The sequence below is a fragment of the Anguilla anguilla genome, chromosome 2 (assembly GCF_013347855.1).
Source record: "Anguilla anguilla isolate fAngAng1 chromosome 2, fAngAng1.pri, whole genome shotgun sequence".
In the NCBI taxonomy this organism is placed as follows: Eukaryota; Metazoa; Chordata; class Actinopteri; order Anguilliformes; family Anguillidae; genus Anguilla; species Anguilla anguilla.
In genome coordinates, this window is record NC_049202.1 from 61,476,777 (window position 1) to 61,495,965 (window position 19,189).

Genomic DNA, 19,189 nt, shown 5'->3' on the forward strand with positions numbered 1-19,189 from the left:
CATTGAATTAATGGCCTCCAGTGGGGCCCCGTCTTTCATTAGCATTGAATGACTTCCTGTAGTTTTCACCCACAAAGACGTCTGGCTAGGAGCCCTGTGTGTGTGCGTGTGTGTGCGTGTGTGTGCGTGTGTGTGTGTGCTCAGAGAGAGTGAAAGAAAGATCTATAGTATGATTTCAATGTGAACTTGTGTGTGTGTGTGTTTGTGTGTGAGAGAGTGAGATGGGGAAAGAGAGGAAGATCTATAGTTTGATTTCAATGTGAACATTTATGTGCGTGTGTGTGTGTTTGTGTGTGCGAGAGAGAGATGGGGAAAGAGAGGAAGATCTATAGTATGATTTCAATGTGAACGTGTGTGTGTGTGTGTGAGAGAGAGTGAGATGGGGAAAGTGAGGAAGATCTACAGTATGATTTTAATGTCAACGTGTGTGTGTGTGTGTGTGTGTGTGTGTGTGTGTGTGTGTGTGTGTGTGTGAGAGAGAGAGTGAGATGGGGAAAGAGGGGAAGATCTATAGTATGATTTTAATGGGATCATTCATGCGTGTTTGTTAACCAGTCATCACGTAGGTCAAAGATAGTCTATTTCCGATGTGGCTGGAGGGCAAAGTCTTTCTCGCTTTCTCTCCCTCTCGCACCCTCCCTTCCTGTTAGAGCATGGCTGTCATCATCATAGCTCCTTCCTTCCCATGATGCACTTTGCCCTGTCCGCTGGTTTTGGCCTATCCCCCATGGCGCACCACAATCAGACGCTTATCTTTCTGCTGATTTGGCACTTTTTTTATTTGTGGGGCTATAACCTTGGTGAGTGGGAGGGGAGTTTTGTGTCTCTCTTAACTTTCTCTTACTGCCTCTCTGTCTCTGCGTTTCTCTGGTGGATTTTTTCGACGTGGTGAAATGATTCATCGGTTCTGGGAGGAACTGCAAATGCACATACAAAATGTAATGTTCCCATTGGTCAGTGCCTGTACAGCAAGCATTGCTCGAGTATCAGAAGGGCACATAACCCTCTGTTAGGGAAGAATGAGTACTGTAGGTAATATTCATGCAATGTTTTCTTCCTGCTTGGTGTGTTGCCACCAGTACAGTTGTGTGGTTGAGTTGTTACAGTTGAGTTGTGTAGTTCAGAGATTTGTGAATGGGGGGGGGGGGGCGGCTTAATCTCCCGACTATAGCAGTGTGTATGGGAGGCCTGTGAAGGTTCAACCAAATCCACCCCTCTTGTGCTGATGAGGTTTGGGAATGTTCCAGCAGTATTGGGGCAGTGAGTATCAACCAACCCCCCCCCCCCCTCCTCCCCTGAAGTGGGAGATTTATGAAATCGTTCCGGGATGGGGCACAGCCCTGGGATGCCGTCCCATTTTTGCCTATTTGAATGCCAGGACCACACCCTCCAGCCCTTCGGGCCCTGTAGGGAGGGCAAGTGGAGGGGTGACGGTGGTCCCAAGCAGGGTAGGGTGAGGGGGCCATATTTTGAGTCACTCTATTTTTGAACGTCCCGCACATGGCGTCGGGCAGCAAGGACGCTGGTGGGGGGCGGACTGCAGAGATTTAACGGGGATAAAAGCTTAATTATCCGCTTCGTTAGCGGTTAGCCGCGGCTTCCTGTTGGGACCCTGCACAGGAGCTGGCCTGCAGGTCACCGCTCTCCCCGTTTCCCGCCAGCAACGCGAGAATAACAACTTCAGAAAGGAAACGAACATGGAGGCTGATCTCTATTTTTATTTTTGCCATGCCTTCAGGACGCGGCAGGGCACACCCGTGATCTGAAATCAGGAAATTACATTTTATTTGTGTATTGTGTTTTGTAGAGACCATTTCACACAAGGATTCTTGGAAATAGGGGGGAAAGAATGAGGAAAGGCTGGAACTCTCCTGTGAGAAGCAAAACACTGAAATGGAACAGGACACACCCTCTCCCTCTCTCCCTCCCTTTCCCCCTCTCTCCGTCCCTTTCTCTCTCTCGCTGCCTCTCTCCTCCCTCTCTTTCTCTCCCCCTCTCTCCCACCCTCTCTCTCCTCCCTCTCCCCCTCCTTCTCTCTGCCCCCCCCCCTCTCGCTCTCTCTCCCTTTCTTTCTTCCTCTCTGTCCCCCTCTCTCTCTCTCTCCCTTTCTTTCTTCCTCTCTGTCCCCCCCTCTCTCTCTCTCTCCCCTCTCTTTCTTCCTCTCTGTCCCCCCCTCTCTCTCTCTCTCTCCCTTTCTTTCTTCCTCTCTGTCCCCCTCTCTCTCTCTCTCTCCCTCTCTTTCTTCCTCTCTGTCCCCCTCTCTCTCTCTCTCTCTCTCTCTCTCTCTCTCTCTCTCTCTCTCTCTCCCCCTCTCTCTCAGGTGAGTGCTGTTTAATGCAGGCTCTCTCCAGGGTGGTTTTCATTCAGGCCGACTCAGGGGACCCGCACCTTTGGGCTTCTCACAGAAGGCTAGGTGTGTCAGGTGCTGCTTATGTATGATATACATACACTGACCCCTGCCTGGTTCCCTTTTTTCTTCTTCTTTTCCTTCTGTCCTTTCTCATGCTCTCATTCCCACTCCCTTTCTCCCGTTCCACCCGAGCTTCCTCTCTCCTGCTCCGACGCACGTCATCCGTATTTAATTGCTTCTGCCCCCCCTGGCCCGGCGACGATGGCGGTCTTAGCCTGCCGGGGATTAGCCCTCGTTTTCCACCGTATTTACGTTTTGAGCGTTAGACACAAGGATTACTCGCTGGGCTTAGACGTCCGCTCTCTGGCCCCACCCCCTGCTCCGTCGTCCTGGGCGCTCGACAGGCTGCTTCTGCGTTTCAGAAGCCATGATGCTTTTACGCACATATGTGTTCACGAACAGAAACCGCCACCGCTCCTGAGATCCTACTGACCTTATGGCCAGGGCCTGATGAGCAAACGGTGAGTCAGTTTTGGAGCCCTGAAAACATAAACGTTATCCACAGTTCTGTTTGTCCCAGAGTGCTATCCGTAGCGTCTGCTTCTTTCCAAAAATGAATGTGGGTCGGTGTGAACACTGTCACCTTGTGCCAAAATCTGTTTGAGTGAAAGCGAACTTGACACTTCATTGTTTGAGGGGGTCAGTAAGTCAGCCGTTTAATTGACTTAATGTAGTGGCGGTGGTGTAGTAGTTTGGTTAGGATGCTGGACTTAAATGAGATGAGAGCTTACAGTTTTGGGTTCTTGTTGGGGCACTATTGTTGTACCCTTGAGAAAGGTGCCTACCCTGAATTGCTTCATTGAATATCTAGGTGTACGTAATTACCGTATGTATGAAAATGCTCTTGCCTGTCTGTAAACAGAATTCTGCCTTTAGCGGCCCGTACGGTTGGTGCGCGTTTGCCTTCAGGGTTAGCCTAGCCTCGGCACTGCAGAGGAAACACTCGTGTGAACAGCGGCCCATGACAGTCGGTCGGGGTCAGATTAACAGGAAAGACAGGTCTGCTGTTGTAGCTGCCTTAGTTACCGCTCACTAGGAAAGGAAGGGCTCTATCATTCATAAAACAATAGCTATGTATTCAAAGAGAACCTGCAGTGTTACTGTATCAGGTGCTCAGCAGCAGGATGGGGTAATCGTGATATTTCCGCACGGCTCACAGAACCTCTTTTGTCCTGTGGTGTGACGTAATAATTAACCCTTTAAGGTGCAAGATTACAAATACGGGATTAGAATGTTATTAACTGGGTATTCTAATGCTGATGTAATAATCGCCTCTGGTAACTGAAAGCAATGTGGAACTGGTAACTGAGTTCTAGAACACTGGCTTATAATTTTGAAAAAAAAGGAAACATAAAAAAACCTGCTCTTCAGAGGGCTATGGGACTGGCCTTAGCATCACATCACCGCAGATCCGAATCTCTAGCGTGGCGGCGCTGTGGCGGCCTCCAGCCGAGGTGCTGAGCTCAGAGCTGCTCCGTGTGCGTATCCGCTTGCAGAAGAGGGGAAGCTGGGAATGCGAGCGCTCGGTGGAGGAGTGGATCTGCTGCACTCGCTGATAACCTCACGTTTCAAAGCACGGCTTCGCGGAAAGACACGGCGTTACCGAAGCAAGGGCGCGGAAGTGACGCCTTGTTCACTGAGCAACCGTCGTGAACATGTATCTGGAACGCACGCACACACACACACGTAATTACCAATACTGGAAAAACAGGGGCAACAAAAGTACAGGTTGAAGGTGTCGTGTCAGAAAGGTGAGGCCTGCTGTAGCTGCAGGCAGATGATCCACAGACCCCTGCAGGGGCACAGGAAGAAGATCTTTTCAATGTCAATGAAGCCGAATCTCTCTGCCCGTCCCTGAATAGCAGTGCAATCGCCCTATCGGGGGCTTTGATCTGGAGACACAATGGAGGGGGCGGGGATGTGAGGTGAGAGAATGCCGCAGGTAATGGTGTCACGCAGAGGTGTCAGATACAGGACGAGGGTGCATAATGAGGTGGGTGTAGGTGGGGGGGGGTGGTGACGGTTTGCAGTGAGGTGTGAGCAGAGAAGGGAGGCCTGGGGGGGGGGGGGGGTCGTAACGAGGCTATGCGCGGGTGTGACCTGAGGGTGCTGGCGGGATGGTGTCAGGTGACAGGGGAGACGTGCAGGGTGAAGGCGGTTTAATTTAGGATCGCCCGCGGGATAGAGGGGTTCACCCGGTGTTCAGGGGCAGTCCAAGGTGAACTGCTCTCAAAAAAATGAAATAAAATAAAATAATAATACCACCAGCTGTCATAATCGAAGGGAGGCAATTTAAGAGGTGAAATGAGTGTGCTTGTACTGTACTGATGGGCAATTCACAAACCGGCAGCACTTAGTCCTCTGTGCCTTTCTGCTAAGTAGCCCACGCCTCTGCCATTATATTTGTACAAGGAATTAAGAAAAATGAAGATGACCCCTCTGTTGCCCCCTCTGAAAATAGCCTGCAGTTTTCAGCCGGGTGCCGGGAAGCACTTCTGCTCATCTGCAGTTTTTTGGGAGTTAAAAAAAAAAAGTTATTTATTGCTTTGGAAAGGTTTAGTCCGTCTTTCGAAGTGTGAAAGTTTCAGTGTCTGTTGTTTGGGTCGTTTGATGGAGCTGGGATCCTCTCGTCTTACATTCTCTGTAGTTGGGGCTTTGCTGTAGGAAAGAGAATCCTGATGCAAACGTTTGGGACGTTATGTAAATTATTCAAACCCGATTCAAATTTGCCTTCCAGTGCGCATGGTTTTTTTTTTTTTCAACACACCGTTCAGCCGTCGTTCGCACGGTATAAATCAGTCCAGGATTGCAGCGCTTACTGGTTCCTCACCCTTGTGTGCTGTAAATTGCCCTCAGGCGGGGTAGTAGGCTGACTGAATGGTGATTGGATTAATTACCTGTGTCTGTCTCTCACCTCCCAGGGTGAATTAGCACCTCAAATGGACTCCAGGGGGTGCGTTAATTTAGTTCCCCTCCCTTGCAGTAGCCTGCTTCATTGAGGAGTGTTGCTCAGCGTTCAGTCTTGTCTGTTTCTGTGACGTCACTTTCAATATTGGTGTCTGTTGCATGATGGCCACAGGGATGTGGTCTGCAACTCAGGGTTTCAACCACCTGCAGCCTCTGAACTCCCCTGTGTTCATTTTGTCCGCTGCTGTGGGCTAGGCTAGTGCAGCTCACTCTGACAAAGTGAATGGGAAAGTTTCCTAGGACTTAAATGGTGCAGGGCAGCCTGGTTGCAAGTGGGAAAGGGCTATAAAGAGCCGGCCTGGTTCCAGCTCTACAGTGGGAAAGGGTTATAATGAGCCAGTCTGGTTCCAGATCTACAGTGGGAAAGGGCTATAATGAGCCAGCCTGGTTCCAGATCTACAGTGGGAAAGGGTTATAATGAGCCAGCCTGGTTCCAGATCTACAGTGGGAAAGGGGTGTAATGAGCCAGTCTGGTTCCAGCTCTGCAGTGGGAAAGGGTTATAATGAGCCAGCCTGGTTCCAGATCTACAGTGGGAAAGGGTTATAATGAGCCAGCCTGGTTCCACCTCTACAGTGGGAAAGGGTTATAATGAGCCAGCCTGGTTCCAGCCAGGTCTGTAGTGTTATGAAAGATAAATGTCCAAATGGAGCCATTTATAAATGAGCACTGTTAAGGTCTCTTGAGAGCCTTAAGTGGATTAATTTAAAAAGACTCTTATAAAAGTGCTCTTAATCGATCACAGCCGCAGAGTGCCCGTACGCTTGTGTACTGTGAGAGGCTAACGCCAGAGCGTGCGGCGTGTCGTCCCGTCAGTGCGTTCCTGACCAGAGGGGGCAGTAGAGAGGTATGTGAGTCATGTGCAGCCACTTACCCCCTGAGCTCTGAATCTCACTGAGCTGTACTTGGTGCTGACGCTGGGTAGGGATTATTCACACCTCTGTGGGGGGGTAGCCGGGGGGTAGCCGGGGGGGAGAAGGGTAATTTAGGGAGCATGCCCTCCCACGGGGGCAGACGGGGTGGTGATGGGGGGGGGGGGGGGGGGGGGGGTCTCTTTTGGCCATGTGTGGCTGTTGACATGGCGCTTATGTAAACCCCTGTACTAATGCTCCACAGCGGGGATGGCTTGCATCACTGGGTCTGAATTAGTAATGTCACGAGGGCGTTTGAGAAATGAATCCTGGCAGCAGGAACAGGAGCTGGCTGCTTTGGGCTGAGCGCTGCACCTATCCTGAGCTGGAGAGAGAGATGGAGAATGCGAGGGAGAGAGGGCTGTATGTAAAGTTGGTCTCGGAGAGCTACAGGGTCGGCTGGTTGGGAGTGAGTATAATGGTTAGGGAACTGGAATTGCAACCTACTAGGTGCTGGTTCGATTCCCAGGCAGGATACTGTGTTGTACCATTGAGCGAGGTACTTAACCTGAATTTCGTTAGTACATATCCAGCAGTGTAAATGGGTGTGCAAGCAAAAGTGACCAGGGATCAGAATGTCTGCTAAATGCCTGTAAACGTAATGTTTTCACATTAAAATCTGCAACCAATATAGATAGAACAAACCAGTGTAATTACACCATACAATAAAAATGATTACTTGGCTTAAGTGTTGACTACCAACATACCAAAGAGCAGCACAGCCCACGGCTCTCTGGTGCTGCATGCTGGTACCAGAGACTGGGAGGGAGGTGAGAGAGAGAGAGACTGCTGACTGCGGTCCTTGGTTAAGGAAAGTGAAAGTGTGTCTGTGTGTGTGCGCGCATGCGTGTGCGTATGCTCGCGCAAGAATACATGTGTTTGTGTGCGTGCGCCATGTCATGTCATGTCATGTGATAAGCGGTGAAGATAACGTCCTGTAAATCATTCACACACTCCCCCAGGTCCCCTCTGAGCGTTGAGCTGTAGCGTGAAACTCCTGTCTCTCCTGAGTGACTCCTGCAACTGCCGTTTCCTTTTATATCTCTGAGCGATCAAAGAAAAATCACTTTAATCTTTAAACAATTGAATTTTTTTTACGATTTTATATATTATATTATAGTAATAATATATTTTTTTAATAGTATATTTTTTTAAAGAATCTTGGTACGGCTAAAGCAGCGGTCCGTGCGTTTGGTTGTGTGCGGCCCATCTTGGTGCGGCCGTTGTGGAATGTCTGACAGCTGACCGCTGGCCCTCCCCGGTCGTGTGAAAAATGGCTGAAATGGAATTTGTCCCTGGGCTGCACTGTATGGAGCTCGGTATGGGGGGGGGGGGGCAGATACTGTGGGAATGGATTTCCCTGGGGGCTGCAGTCGCACATACATAATGTTGGTGTAAATCCCCCCCCGCCCTCCCCACTGTAGGGTTTTTTTTTTGCATGGATGTGTTTGAACGGAAACGGTTTTCTTGCTCTGAAACGCAGCGCCCTGGGGCCTTTTCTATAGACCGGCTTTGGCAGGAGGCCTGTGGTGTGTGTGTGTGTGTGTGTGTGTGTGTGTGTGTTTGTGAGGAGGGGGGCATTTGTCCCGGTGTCATTCACAGGAAGTTGTCGCTCGGACGCTTGGTTGGTGGCGCTGGCCGGCTTCGCGCTTCGGCTGGTGTTGTGTCAGTCTTTCTTTTTCGTGTTCTGGTGCATGCAGACGCAGACGCACACGCAGACGCACAGTCTCTCTCCCACATACGGACGCACGCCCTCTGCCCAGGACTCAGTGTTTACTTCCATACCCCATACTCCTTTCAGAAGGCCCCCTGTAGCGCTCCTTTTAGTACGCCCGTTTTGGGAACCTGAGATGTTTTGCGAGGGGTCACTGTCACTAGAGGTCACAGCGGGGTCAACTCAGGGTCTTTGACTGTACTGGTACTTTTAGAGGTGGATTACATTAATATGTCATTTTCAATCATGTCCCCAACTCCAAAGTGCATATTTGTACATAACGGCAAAGACCTTTTTGTCTGGCTTTGAACTGAAGCGTCTCCTGTGCCCTGATTGGATTAAGGGCGATGATGTAATACGACCGGGATTCCCACTGAAATGTCCCCCTGACATGAGCTTGTTGGCCTTGGTGGTAATGACAAAAGGTTTGTCGCAGCATTTTCTGACATTTGAACGCGTTCCCTTCAGAAATGGCAACTCTCTCAGTTCTTTGTGTCGCCTCTGTGCGTGGGGCGATGCTAACTCTGCTACCTGCGCTTCAGTGTAGCTGTGTGAAAATGTAGCCTCATGACGAGGCCTGTTTGTGGGCTTTTTCTTTGACGTTTCCATTCCCTGGGGATTTTCAGAACGTATTTTAATTGCTAATGCAGTCCACACGAAATTATTCCTCATAAATTCTTCTTCTTTTTTTTAAAAACATTTGCCAGTCTTTGATAATGAAGCCTCTACATCCATGATGCATTTTTTAGTGTGTGGCATCTATGGTATAATTAGACTTCTACAATGGGCCATTCTTTCAGTTAAACATTCAAATGGGTGATTGCTGAGAATTATGCTGTAATTCGGGGTGGGGGGGGTGGGTAGTTTCCTTGTAGCTGTGTAAATGAGGATTTTTCGGTGTGGGGGCTGGGTGTAGAGACACATAGCACGGCTCTGTGAAGCGGGGGGGGGGGGAATTATATCAGGTTATTGAATGAAGAGTTTTAAACCCGCAGTGGTTTGCGGGGGGGGGGGGGGATGGTCCTCTCCACAGGGGACGCTCTGTCCTTTTGAAACTGGGTTAGCTTATCATTTATCAAAGCCTCTCTCTGTTCTCCCCCCAGAGCAACAGTTGCTTCTCCACTTCAATGGGCTCTTGTTGCAGGGCCGTGTAAATATTTTCGAGGGTGACGTTTCTCGGGAGTATTGCCGCCCGCTGCCTCGTCCATTGTGCAGCCCCACACACACACACACCCGCGCGCGCACACACACACACACACACACACGCTCCCGCGCGCACACACACACACGCACAAAGGCAGGCGCGTCAGAAGTTCCGCCGCCGTCATTGTAGGAGTTCCGAGGCCGTGAGATCACTTCCTCTTCCTGTCCTGTCAGTTCTTACGGTACTTCTTGGTCTTACACGTACACCATTTCACGGCTGCCAAGATCGCTGCTGTAGAGAAGGCACATCGATTAAGCGGTTTGTCCTAAGTGGTGTTTACGAGTGGCTGGGGTAAATTAGTAATGAGGCACTTGCACAGGTGATTGTGGTGTAATTAGACTGGGGCAGGAGATCAGTGTAGCGTGTGAAACGAGAGCTTCCTGTTGCGGTGTCTGGAAATGACTGGGCCGGAGAATATTTTGGCTTGGTTACCGATGCTGTTTACAGTTCAGAGCTTACAAGGAAGGAACATGGAGTCCCTTCCGAAGTCCGTCCGAGCGGGAGGAACCGAACGGGTTCACCACGAAGGGGCGTGACGCAGCATTCCCGCTGTGCGCCCATCCACGGGAAATCCAAAAAGTTTCAGGTGAAGCTTCATTTTCCCAAGCTACGGCGGTGGAAGTGTAAATGAACTGGCACTGGAGCTCATTTTGGGAACGCAACCGTTACGGCGGCTATTCAAGCGTGTAATTTGAAGCATGAGCCAAACCCATGTGCCCGTGCTGGTATTCCACTCAAGCGTCTGCGCTTGAAGCTCTGGGAATTTACAACCACTTCGGCTCATTTTTAGCATTCTTTGATAGTTTCTCGGCTTGAGTTTTCTGCAGATGGGACCTGACGTCAGACAGACCACACCTCACTCCCTTCTGCTCTCTGATTGGCCGAGTGATTAAGGGCCGTTTGCCAATGGCAGTCCGAGGCTCTACATGTCCAGTATCAGGCCAGACAAATGCCATGTTGAGATATGGCTGATTATTATTACTGCCCCTGTCCATGTGAATGTGATGAATGATAAATTGGATACATTTTGCGCATTAATAACGGCATTGGTAACTGCCATCCATGATGTTCCAGCCTGTGGAATTCAATAAAAATAATTCTGAAAGAAAGAATATGAGGGCAGACAACTGCACATTTTAACGACCGATGTTTCTGGGCTGGCTAACCGAATGCCTGTCCTCCAAGAGTCAGGGCTGTCCATTATTGGTTTACGCTTAAGGTGTTGGGTTGCCAATATGTCACTGGAGTGTTCTTCCCCGAATGTGCTAGTGCTGGGGTAACAATTGCTGCTGGTAACTGTGAAAGCATTGGAGTTCTAGAACACTGAGTGAAAAAGCTACTCATTGAAGGCTTAAAATCATCAACCAATTCAAACCCAGGAAACCAGTCGAGATGCGTTAACTGTGTAATCTGCTTCAGCCGATGGATTAGCCTTTGAGCAAAAGTGAAAACCAGAACAGCTGAATCCCCGCAGCTCTCCGGGGCCTGGATTACAGACCGGTGCTGCTGTCACACATTTCAGTGCTGGCCTTTTTCACGGCTTGCAGACAGAACTGAGGGTGGACCGGAGCTAACGTGATTTTTAGTCTCTCTGCTCTGGCTGCCGTCTGAGTTGTTGGCAGGAGATGGGGGGACTGGCGAGAGAGAGAGAGAGAGAGAGAGAGAGAGAGAGAGTAGCTTAGAAGAGGCCTCAAGTGTCCCCTGGAGCTGTCGGAAAGCTGCCAAGGCCTCTCAAAAGCAGAGGACGGGCGAGATACTCGATCTGGTGACGCCGCGGGCTGTGGAATGGGAGACTGAGAGTGACACAGAGACTCGATACCTCCCGGAGACTGGGGGGGGGGGGGGGGGGGAGAGCTGTGGTGTCCATGCAGAGAAAATGCAGTTTCTCTTCATTCCTAGTTTTTGAGTGGGTGGCGATGAGATGGGATGGGCCGCATCAAGATTCTCAGCGTTATGTAAGGGGGTGTGGTCACAGGGGTGGGGGTGGGAATGGGAACGGTCGGTCTCCCAGGAAACGGGTGGGGGGGCGGAGAGAGGACCTGATGATGATAGATCTGTTGGCGTGCGGTGTGTGGTGTGTCCGTACGGAGTGGCTTTGGAACGGGATCGGTGGGCCGCTTACGTGAGGGGAATCCGTCCCAGAGACCTCCATCCACTGCATGAGAGAGATTCCCGTTTTAGAGGGAACACCCCCTGCCCCCTCTCCCCACACCGACCCGCACCGCACCCTCTCTCTTGCTCTCTCACTCCCTTCCCCCCCCCCCCCCCCCCCCCCCGTAACACCAGGCTCTTCAGTCCTCATTCCAGTACACTGAATTGCCATTAGCTGAGTGCAGCTCAAGTTTGTTTTTGTTTTTTTAAGCTCAAACTTACGCGAGCTTGCGTGTTTATGAAGGCTTTAAATATTTGACCGTGGCTTATGCAGTACATGCTGTTTGTTCCTGTTTTATCTTTGAACATTTCTGTAGTACACTTTTGTTAAACTTTGCCTGGGGACTGAGGGATACTGAGAGCTAACACTGCAGTACACTGGACGCTCCGTCATCCGTGATTCAAGCTGTGGACTGTCCCTCCTTGCGAAATGCATGAAGGAGAAACAGAAACTGGCACTGCTGAGGACAGGCTGATCCAGAAGATTGGAATGAAATGGGGGAAATTTCTGAGCTTTTCCATGTGCCCCGCCAGAGTCAGTGCAGTCTGACTAACAGTGTCTGCATTTGCACAGCCAAGCTGACAGTGTCTGTACAGTCTAGGCCTTCTAAATGTGTTAGTTTTTATAAGGGACTATCAGGATTAAACTTTGAGACAATATAGTGAAAATATAATACCTGATTATATTTATATCCCCTGAGTTCCAGTTCTACTTCCTTAACACTCCTTGTCTGCATTGTGTTCTTTCTTTCTGATTTAGAATTTCTTTTAAAGAAATTTCCTCTCGTCTCTTTCTAGGCTGGGCTGCGGATGTCAGCGATTGTCGACCAAGGCCGGCCTTCTGAGCGACTGCGATGGCTGTGACCGCCCTGTACCTGGATATCCGCGTTCCCTGACCGCCTTACGGCCACGCCCTGTCCGAGAGCTACTACCCGGCGCACCTTTTTTAGCTGTAGAACTTCCTTCTTTCAATTTAAATTTGCTTGTTCGCAGCCTGATATTTGAACCCTTTCTGTGGAGCGTCACCCGGAGCAGAGATGCCCATCCTAAAGCAGCTGGTGTCGGGCTCGTCCCAGTCCAAGCGGCGGTCGCGGGCCGACCTGACGGCGGAGATGATCAGCGCCCCCCTGGGGGACTTCCGGCACACCATGCACGTGGGGCGGGGCGGGGACGCGTTCGGGGACACCTCCTTCCTCAGCAGCCGGTCCGGGGAGCCGCCGCGGGACGAGGAGGCCCGGTCCGCCTCCCCCGGGTCCAAGCCGAGCCTGCTCTCTAGAACCTTCCGCAGCAGCAAGCGCTCGCAGTCCGTCAACCGGGCCGACAAGCGCGACACCCTGCTGGCCCCGCCCGGCGACTCGCCCGCCTTCGTGAAGAACGCCGTGTCCCTGCCCCACCTCAACGACGAGGACCACGAGAGGGGCGTGGCCCGGGTGCCCAAAAGCCTGTCCTCCAGCCCGCTGAGGAAGGGGTGCGAGGGGGACCCCAAACCCGTTAACGGGGCGACTGCGGCGGCGGTGGCCGGGGCCGCCCGGGGGCTGGACCTGGAGCTTGACGAGAAGAATTTTGGGGAGCTGACCGACCTTCCCCCCTCGACCGGCCCCAGGGGGGGGATGAAGCATGCCGAGTCCATCATGTCCTTCCACATCGACCTGGGACCCTCCATGCTGGGGGACATCCTGAGCGTGATGGAGAAGAAGGCCTGGGACGAAGACGACCTCGGGTTCGAGGAGGGCAAGAACAGCGAGGGCAGGGCGTCCCCGCCCCTCAGCCCGCCCGCCGAGGAAGAGGAGGAGGAGGAGGAGGAGGAGGAAGAGAGGCTGCAGAGGGCTCCCGTCCGTCCGCCCCGCGCCACTGTTCACGGGGGCGGACCCTACACCCCCGAGCTCCGCCCCCGACACCACCACCACCTGGACAGCTGCTCCGTCTCCAGCTCGGGCTCCGCCGCCCTGGAGGAGAAACCACTGGGCCAGCCGCAGGGGGACTCGGACAGCGCCAAGTTCAGCTCCCCGCAGGGGGAGGACGAGAAAGACTTCTCCTTCATGGACGAGGACGAAGACGAAATCAGAGTGTAGAGGAGGACGCGCGCGCTACTCAAGTTTATGAAAATGGCGTGGAAAGGCGGGATTTGGGTGACTCTAAAATGAGTAGTTGTTTAGGACGCGTTAGAGACGATCTCCTCAGACCCCACCAAGGGGGTGGGAGGGTAGCTAAGAGCCTGAGGGAAGAGCCCAGTTTTTCTCCCAAATATTTTTAAACCCACAGTCCCATGAGTCATACTTCATAGCATTACGGAATTACACTGCTGTCCCTGGGTAGAGTAGGACTGGTCACTACACACACACACACACACACACACACACACACACGGTGATGCCACTACAGTACTGTCGCTCCTGGGCCCTGGCACATGGGTCAGGTTACATCTGATACACTGATGGATCTCCATTTGCTCAGACTCGGGACAGAGCCGGCGCTTTGGCGGAAAAGCCTCCGTTGCCATGGTGACGGGATGTTCTCACTGCCGTCTGGTTAATCCAGGAGGATTTGGGATCTCACGAAGGCAGCGGTGTTAGTTGAAGGGGACAGCAGCCTGCACCATGTCGTTTTTTAGTTTGTAAAAAAAAATAAACGTGTGTGCGCCCGTGTGTGTTACACGCATCCGCCAGTCTCACGTGAGAGCTTATCAGAGAGCTTCCTTGCTGGTTGCTGGTTCAGTCACAGTGTTTTTGGCAAAATGCTGTGTTGACAGGCAGCCCCTGCCACCAAAGCAAGAAGCCCAGAGCAATCCCTTCCCACAGCCCTCCCTCCAGTTACCCCCCCCCCCCCCCCTACTCGCTCTCGGTCTGTGAGACACATGGTGAAAGGGACTGGCACAGTCTTAACTGCAGTTTCCCACAGAGGGGAGACAGGCTTAGAGTGCTGAGAATAGAAAGTATAGTAGGCCTTAGCAGCCTAGCACTTTTATACTGGAAGTGCGTGTGTGGTTGTGTGCGTGCGTGCGTGCGTGCGTGCATTTATGTGTGTGTGTGTGTGCATGTCAGTGAGGAGAGTGCTAGTTTCACAAAAACTTATAGGTCTACAGATCTGTTCCAATCCTCTCCTCTTTTGAGATTAATACCTGCAATAACACATAATTGTGATTTCCCCAATACTGATATTTTTGTAGTACTGATTGTATGTACATATTGTTGCATTGCCAGTTGGTCCCTAGCTGTAATTTTTTGGAATTCCTTGCTTTATCATTGTCTTTATTTTCCACCTGATCACCTGACAGGAAATGAAGAAGCACAAAGGATGATCCCCAAGTGTATTCTGGGAATCTGAGTTTTTGGCTATGTAAACATTCTCTGTCATGTGTAAGCCAGTCTTTGCCTACAAGGGAACCAGAAAAAGAAAATTAAAGCTTGCTGACTGTACATACGCTTTTAGAATTCATTCTATTTAGGGATTCACTTTGAGTTGAGTTATTTTGTTTGTTTGTTTCCAAGGTACTTAAGTTCACACCAGACTTGAGCTGTAAAAAAAACTGACAACCTGTCTGCACGTAACAGCATCTAACACTGTGGCCTTTAAGTGGTTCGAGCCCTCCCCAAGTAGAACCACAAGACAGTGGGCATGGGCACCCTGGCATTACTGGCAGTGGCTCCAGTGTTTTGTTAATTCAGAGCTCTATGACCCTAAAACACTAATACTTTTGTACAGATTTCTACAAACATTTGACAAACATTAAAGTATATGCTTTTAATTTTTTTTTTCTCTCCCCTCTTTTTCTTTCCCAACTTTTAAACACAAACTAGCTGTAAAAAAAAATTTGAAACAAGAACTGCGTGGCATTTCTTAGTACAGTAACGTTTGAATAGTGACATCTTTATTGCCACTGTTTCAACTACGAATGTCAGGGTTCAAAATGGCTGACTGGTCAGAGGAATCAGGGTATTTTATGTGTCTTGGAGTGTTCTGGTACGTGCACATTTTGCGGAGAGAGAGAGTGATGATTGAAGGGGTGGAGAGATGTAGTCAGGGTGTCGAATGATTTGACGTGGTCCCTCATGTTTTCTTCCAAGGCTCAGAGGAACCTGCGACAGCTCTAGCGCTTTTGCATTGTGTTACCTACAGCCAGAGCTGAAGAACTTTATATCACAGTGCTGGCAACGGCAGAGGATTTCTGTGTGACTTAAATGTTCATTTAAGTTTCTTACACAGCTGTACAGTGGGCAAGGGCTATAATGAACCAGCCTGGTTCCAGCTCTACTGTGAAAAAGGGCTAAAATAAGCCAGCCTGGTTCCAGCTCTACAGTGGGAAACGGCTATAATTATCCAGCCTGGTTCCAGCTCTACAGTGAGAAAGGGCTATAATAAGCCAGTCTGGTTCCAGCTCTAAAGTGAGAAAGGTATAATGAGCCAGCCTGGTTCCAGTTCTGTAGTGGAAAAGGGGCAGGTCTCTTTTGAAGCTACTGCCCCATCAGCACACCCATCCCCTAATATGCCTGCTCTCTGCTCTGGCCTTAACACACAGCAGCCCGTGCTGGGAAGCAGGAAAAGCCTGTCTGCTTTCGCTTCCATTTCATCTAATCTGATATTTACAGCCTGTTCCTCGCTCTGAGGGGAGATGACATTACACAGAGAGGGACGGGGAGGGAGAGTCATCTTTTTTCCCGGAGGTTTCCGGATCATTCCTCATTAGTGCGATTTATCCGGTGCTCGGGAAGGAATCCACCGATGCTGTACTCTCGTGCCAAAAAAAAGCACCCCCCCCCCCTTCACCCCAAACAAAAGAAGAGCTCCAACTGTTTGAAAATGCGGTCACTCTCCATACACTTACTCTATTGATGCCGCCCTGCTGCCGTCACAGTGCGGTGTGGGTGCAAGCTGGTGAATTAATTTGTTTATGTGGAAAATCTTGTTTGCCTGGTAAGCAGAGAGCAGGTTTTAACCGACAGCGGCCTGGAGATGCATGCTGGGACATATTTCTCCATCGGGGGAAAGCCGGTGGAAAGGGAGCGGCCATGATTCTGTTTCAGGAAGAGTGCGGGAACGCTTGGGAAATGTGTGCCAAATTTCAGAGCGCCCCGTTTCGCTTCAGTCCTTCAGTTATAAAGCGTGCTTGTAGTCTGGGACTGTGCCGAACACAAGCTCGTGTGGGGTAAAGTGAATGTGAATGAGTTGTTGGAAAAGAAGGTGGGGGCTCGGTATTGATAAATCGATGGGGCTGGTGTGTCTCTGGCGTGGAGGTGTTATTAGAAAGGTAAATCCCTGTGACTGTGGGATTAGAGGAGAGGTGACCGTTGCTGTGGGCTGTGCGTGTTATTGAGGACTAGTCAGCAGATTCTGTTGAAGGTCGGTCTTTTCATTTTTTAAATTGTTTTCTTTTTTAAAAAATAAAATCTTGCTGATTCAGTCTCCAGGTGTTTGTGTTGTGGGTTCAGTGAGTGGTGCGTTCGGCCCACATGAAGAGGAGCTAACGTAAGCTTGTGGCGGCGCCGACTGACTGACCCCGTGACAAAGAACGCGGCGCGTTGTGCGCTCAATCCGGACGGGACGGCGCGCGGTTTGTTTACCGTGTCACACCTCTTCGTTCGCGGTCTCTGCGTCGCCGTGGTGATGGAAGCCACAGGTGTGGCTGTGTCATGTTTGTGGCACGCGGTGGCAGCTTCTGCGGCGCAGTCAGAGATTGATTCACGGTACCCGTCTGAGAACGCCCGCTTTAGTGCCTGCTTGGGGGGGGGGATCGTCTGAAACGACGGGGAAAATGTTTTAATTAAGTTTCAGCTGTAGATTTTTATTTTATTTTATAAAATTTTTTTGTGATGTTTCTTTCTCTCTCCTTCTGTATAAATACCTGTAATTACCTTCTTTGCTTTCCTCTTCCAAATAACAACTATATTTTTCAATAAAACAAAAAGCTGGTAATCTTAATCGTGTGAGCCCGTGATTTGGTTTGGCCTCTGTGTGTGTGTGTGTGTGTGTGTGTGTATGTAGTGTTTGTAGTGTGTGTGTAGTGTGTCAGGTGCCATTTCACCAAAACATCCTCTACTCTGTAAACCCCTTTCAGGACCTCATGCCCCTGGTCTCCTTCCCAGACCCCTGCTGTTTTCAGTAAGGTTCATGGATTTGGGAAAGCCTTCTACAATTATCAGGCATTAGAACACAATGAGAGTGTTTTAATATGCAGTATTGAGACAGAGCCCCTGGTATCAGTACAAGATATGTTTCAGTAAAGCATTGCATGAAGGCCTAAAAAGCTGTGGTCACTGAAGAATGGGGGTGGGGGTGCTTGCCTGCCAACACGTTCAACATGGAATACCTGAAATAAATGCAAACCCGGCCAGAGGCACACTTCACATTTCAATGATCATCAGTCCATGAAACACGAAAGGATGTAAGTATGAGTCTGAGGAAGAGGAGCAGTGCATGCTGGAAAAAAATTGACTAATGAGAGAAGCTGAAGTGAGAGGCAGAGGGGAACAGAAGGTGTGCAGTGATTCTCTGCTTTAGTTTCCCTCTCTGGTGATTATCTGGTGCTCTGTACAGCTCTCTCTAATCTGTGTTAATCCGTGTGTGTGTGTGTGTGTGTGTGTCCACTGCAAATGTTCACATCCGCACGCTGGGAGGTTGTGATGGTGTTGGGGGTGGTGGAGTCCACATGGGTCGCAGGTGTACTCTGAATACACACATCCAGACATACATGTGCGCAGTACGCACGCACAAGCTTTTACAAAAATGGCAGAATATGGTCAAATAAGTGCAAGTAATTGAAGACTTTTAAAAATAAAACATGACAAAATTTTCCATTAAGATATTATACTGTACTCCCTCTCCCTCTCTCTCTCCTTCCCTCTCACTCTCTCTCTCTCTCTCTCCCCGCGTCCCGCTCTCTACTCTGTCCTGTCAGTGTCGCGCAGGCTAAACTAACCCAGCCGTGCTCCAGAAAGCTCTGTGGCAGACAATAGCTGCTTTGTGCTGGCCGGGGAGGGAACTGCCCAGAACAGTTTGTGTTGCGTTTGCTTGGGAGAAGAGTGCATATTGTGGAGAGGGGAAACAAGGAGTTTTGACCCAGGAGACAATGGGAGCGATGTTCAGGCAGTTGCCTGTTGGGGAAAAGGGGCGGGTGGGGTGTGGGTGATACTGTGAGAGTGACAGTATTTGAAGTGAGAAGCAGGGGGAGGGGGAGGAGGCAGGGAGGCAGGGAGGGTTCAGCAGAGCTGGATTGACAGCCGTGTATTCCCATAAACAGAAGACAGGAGCATGCTCAAACTCTCTGTGCCCCCCTGAGCCCTGTGGAGGGGAAGCTAAAATCCCTCCATCGATACATACATCCGTCCATCCGTATATCAGTTTTACACAGTTTCCTTTCACACCTGTAACCGTGTCTGTTGTCTACATCGCATCAGTTATTTTCTCCTATTGTAGGTCTGTTGTGTTTATATATCAGTGTTTTAACCTGACAGGACAGGGGCTAACGTCCCAGTCACGAACAGCAGCTGTATTTTGGGCTCAGCAGGTGGCTCTGAGTGTGGTGAGAGGGGTCCTGAGGAGAGAGGAGCAAAGGGGAGGGGAGGGGAGGGGAGGGGGGCAGAATTCGTTTTCGCTTTGTGCTGCCAGGACAGATGAGCACTAACGAAATGCCGCGAGCGTTCACGAGGGCCGGGCCGAGCCGGGACAATGGAGCCCGCGGGGCCCGAGAGAGGGGCCCCACTGTGACCCATACCGCTGTCACATAATGCAGTCTGCCGGAGGACGGGGTGCAGAGTGGGGAAACATGCCCCCCTCCCACCAAAAGCCTGGACTCTGCGTTCTGTAGCCAGCTCACAGACCCCCTAACCTGGCCTGCTTG

General features: G+C 50.6%; 1 protein-coding gene across 2 annotated transcripts in view; it reads left to right on the plus strand.

Annotated features, from left to right (window-relative positions):
* The window catches only part of cdc42ep4b (CDC42 effector protein (Rho GTPase binding) 4b), a 29,976-nt gene extending 12,705 nt beyond the window's left edge, over nucleotides 1-17,271 (plus strand). For both annotated transcript variants that reach the window (XM_035405398.1, XM_035405399.1), the window contains exon 2: nucleotides 12,154-17,271. In XM_035405398.1, the coding sequence (XP_035261289.1) occupies nucleotides 12,393-13,427 (1,035 nt within the window). In that variant the 5' untranslated portion in view covers nucleotides 12,154-12,392 and the 3' untranslated portion in view covers nucleotides 13,428-17,271. The remainder of the gene's footprint in view (nucleotides 1-12,153) is intronic.
* Nucleotides 17,272-19,189: the final 1,918 nt, after the last annotated feature.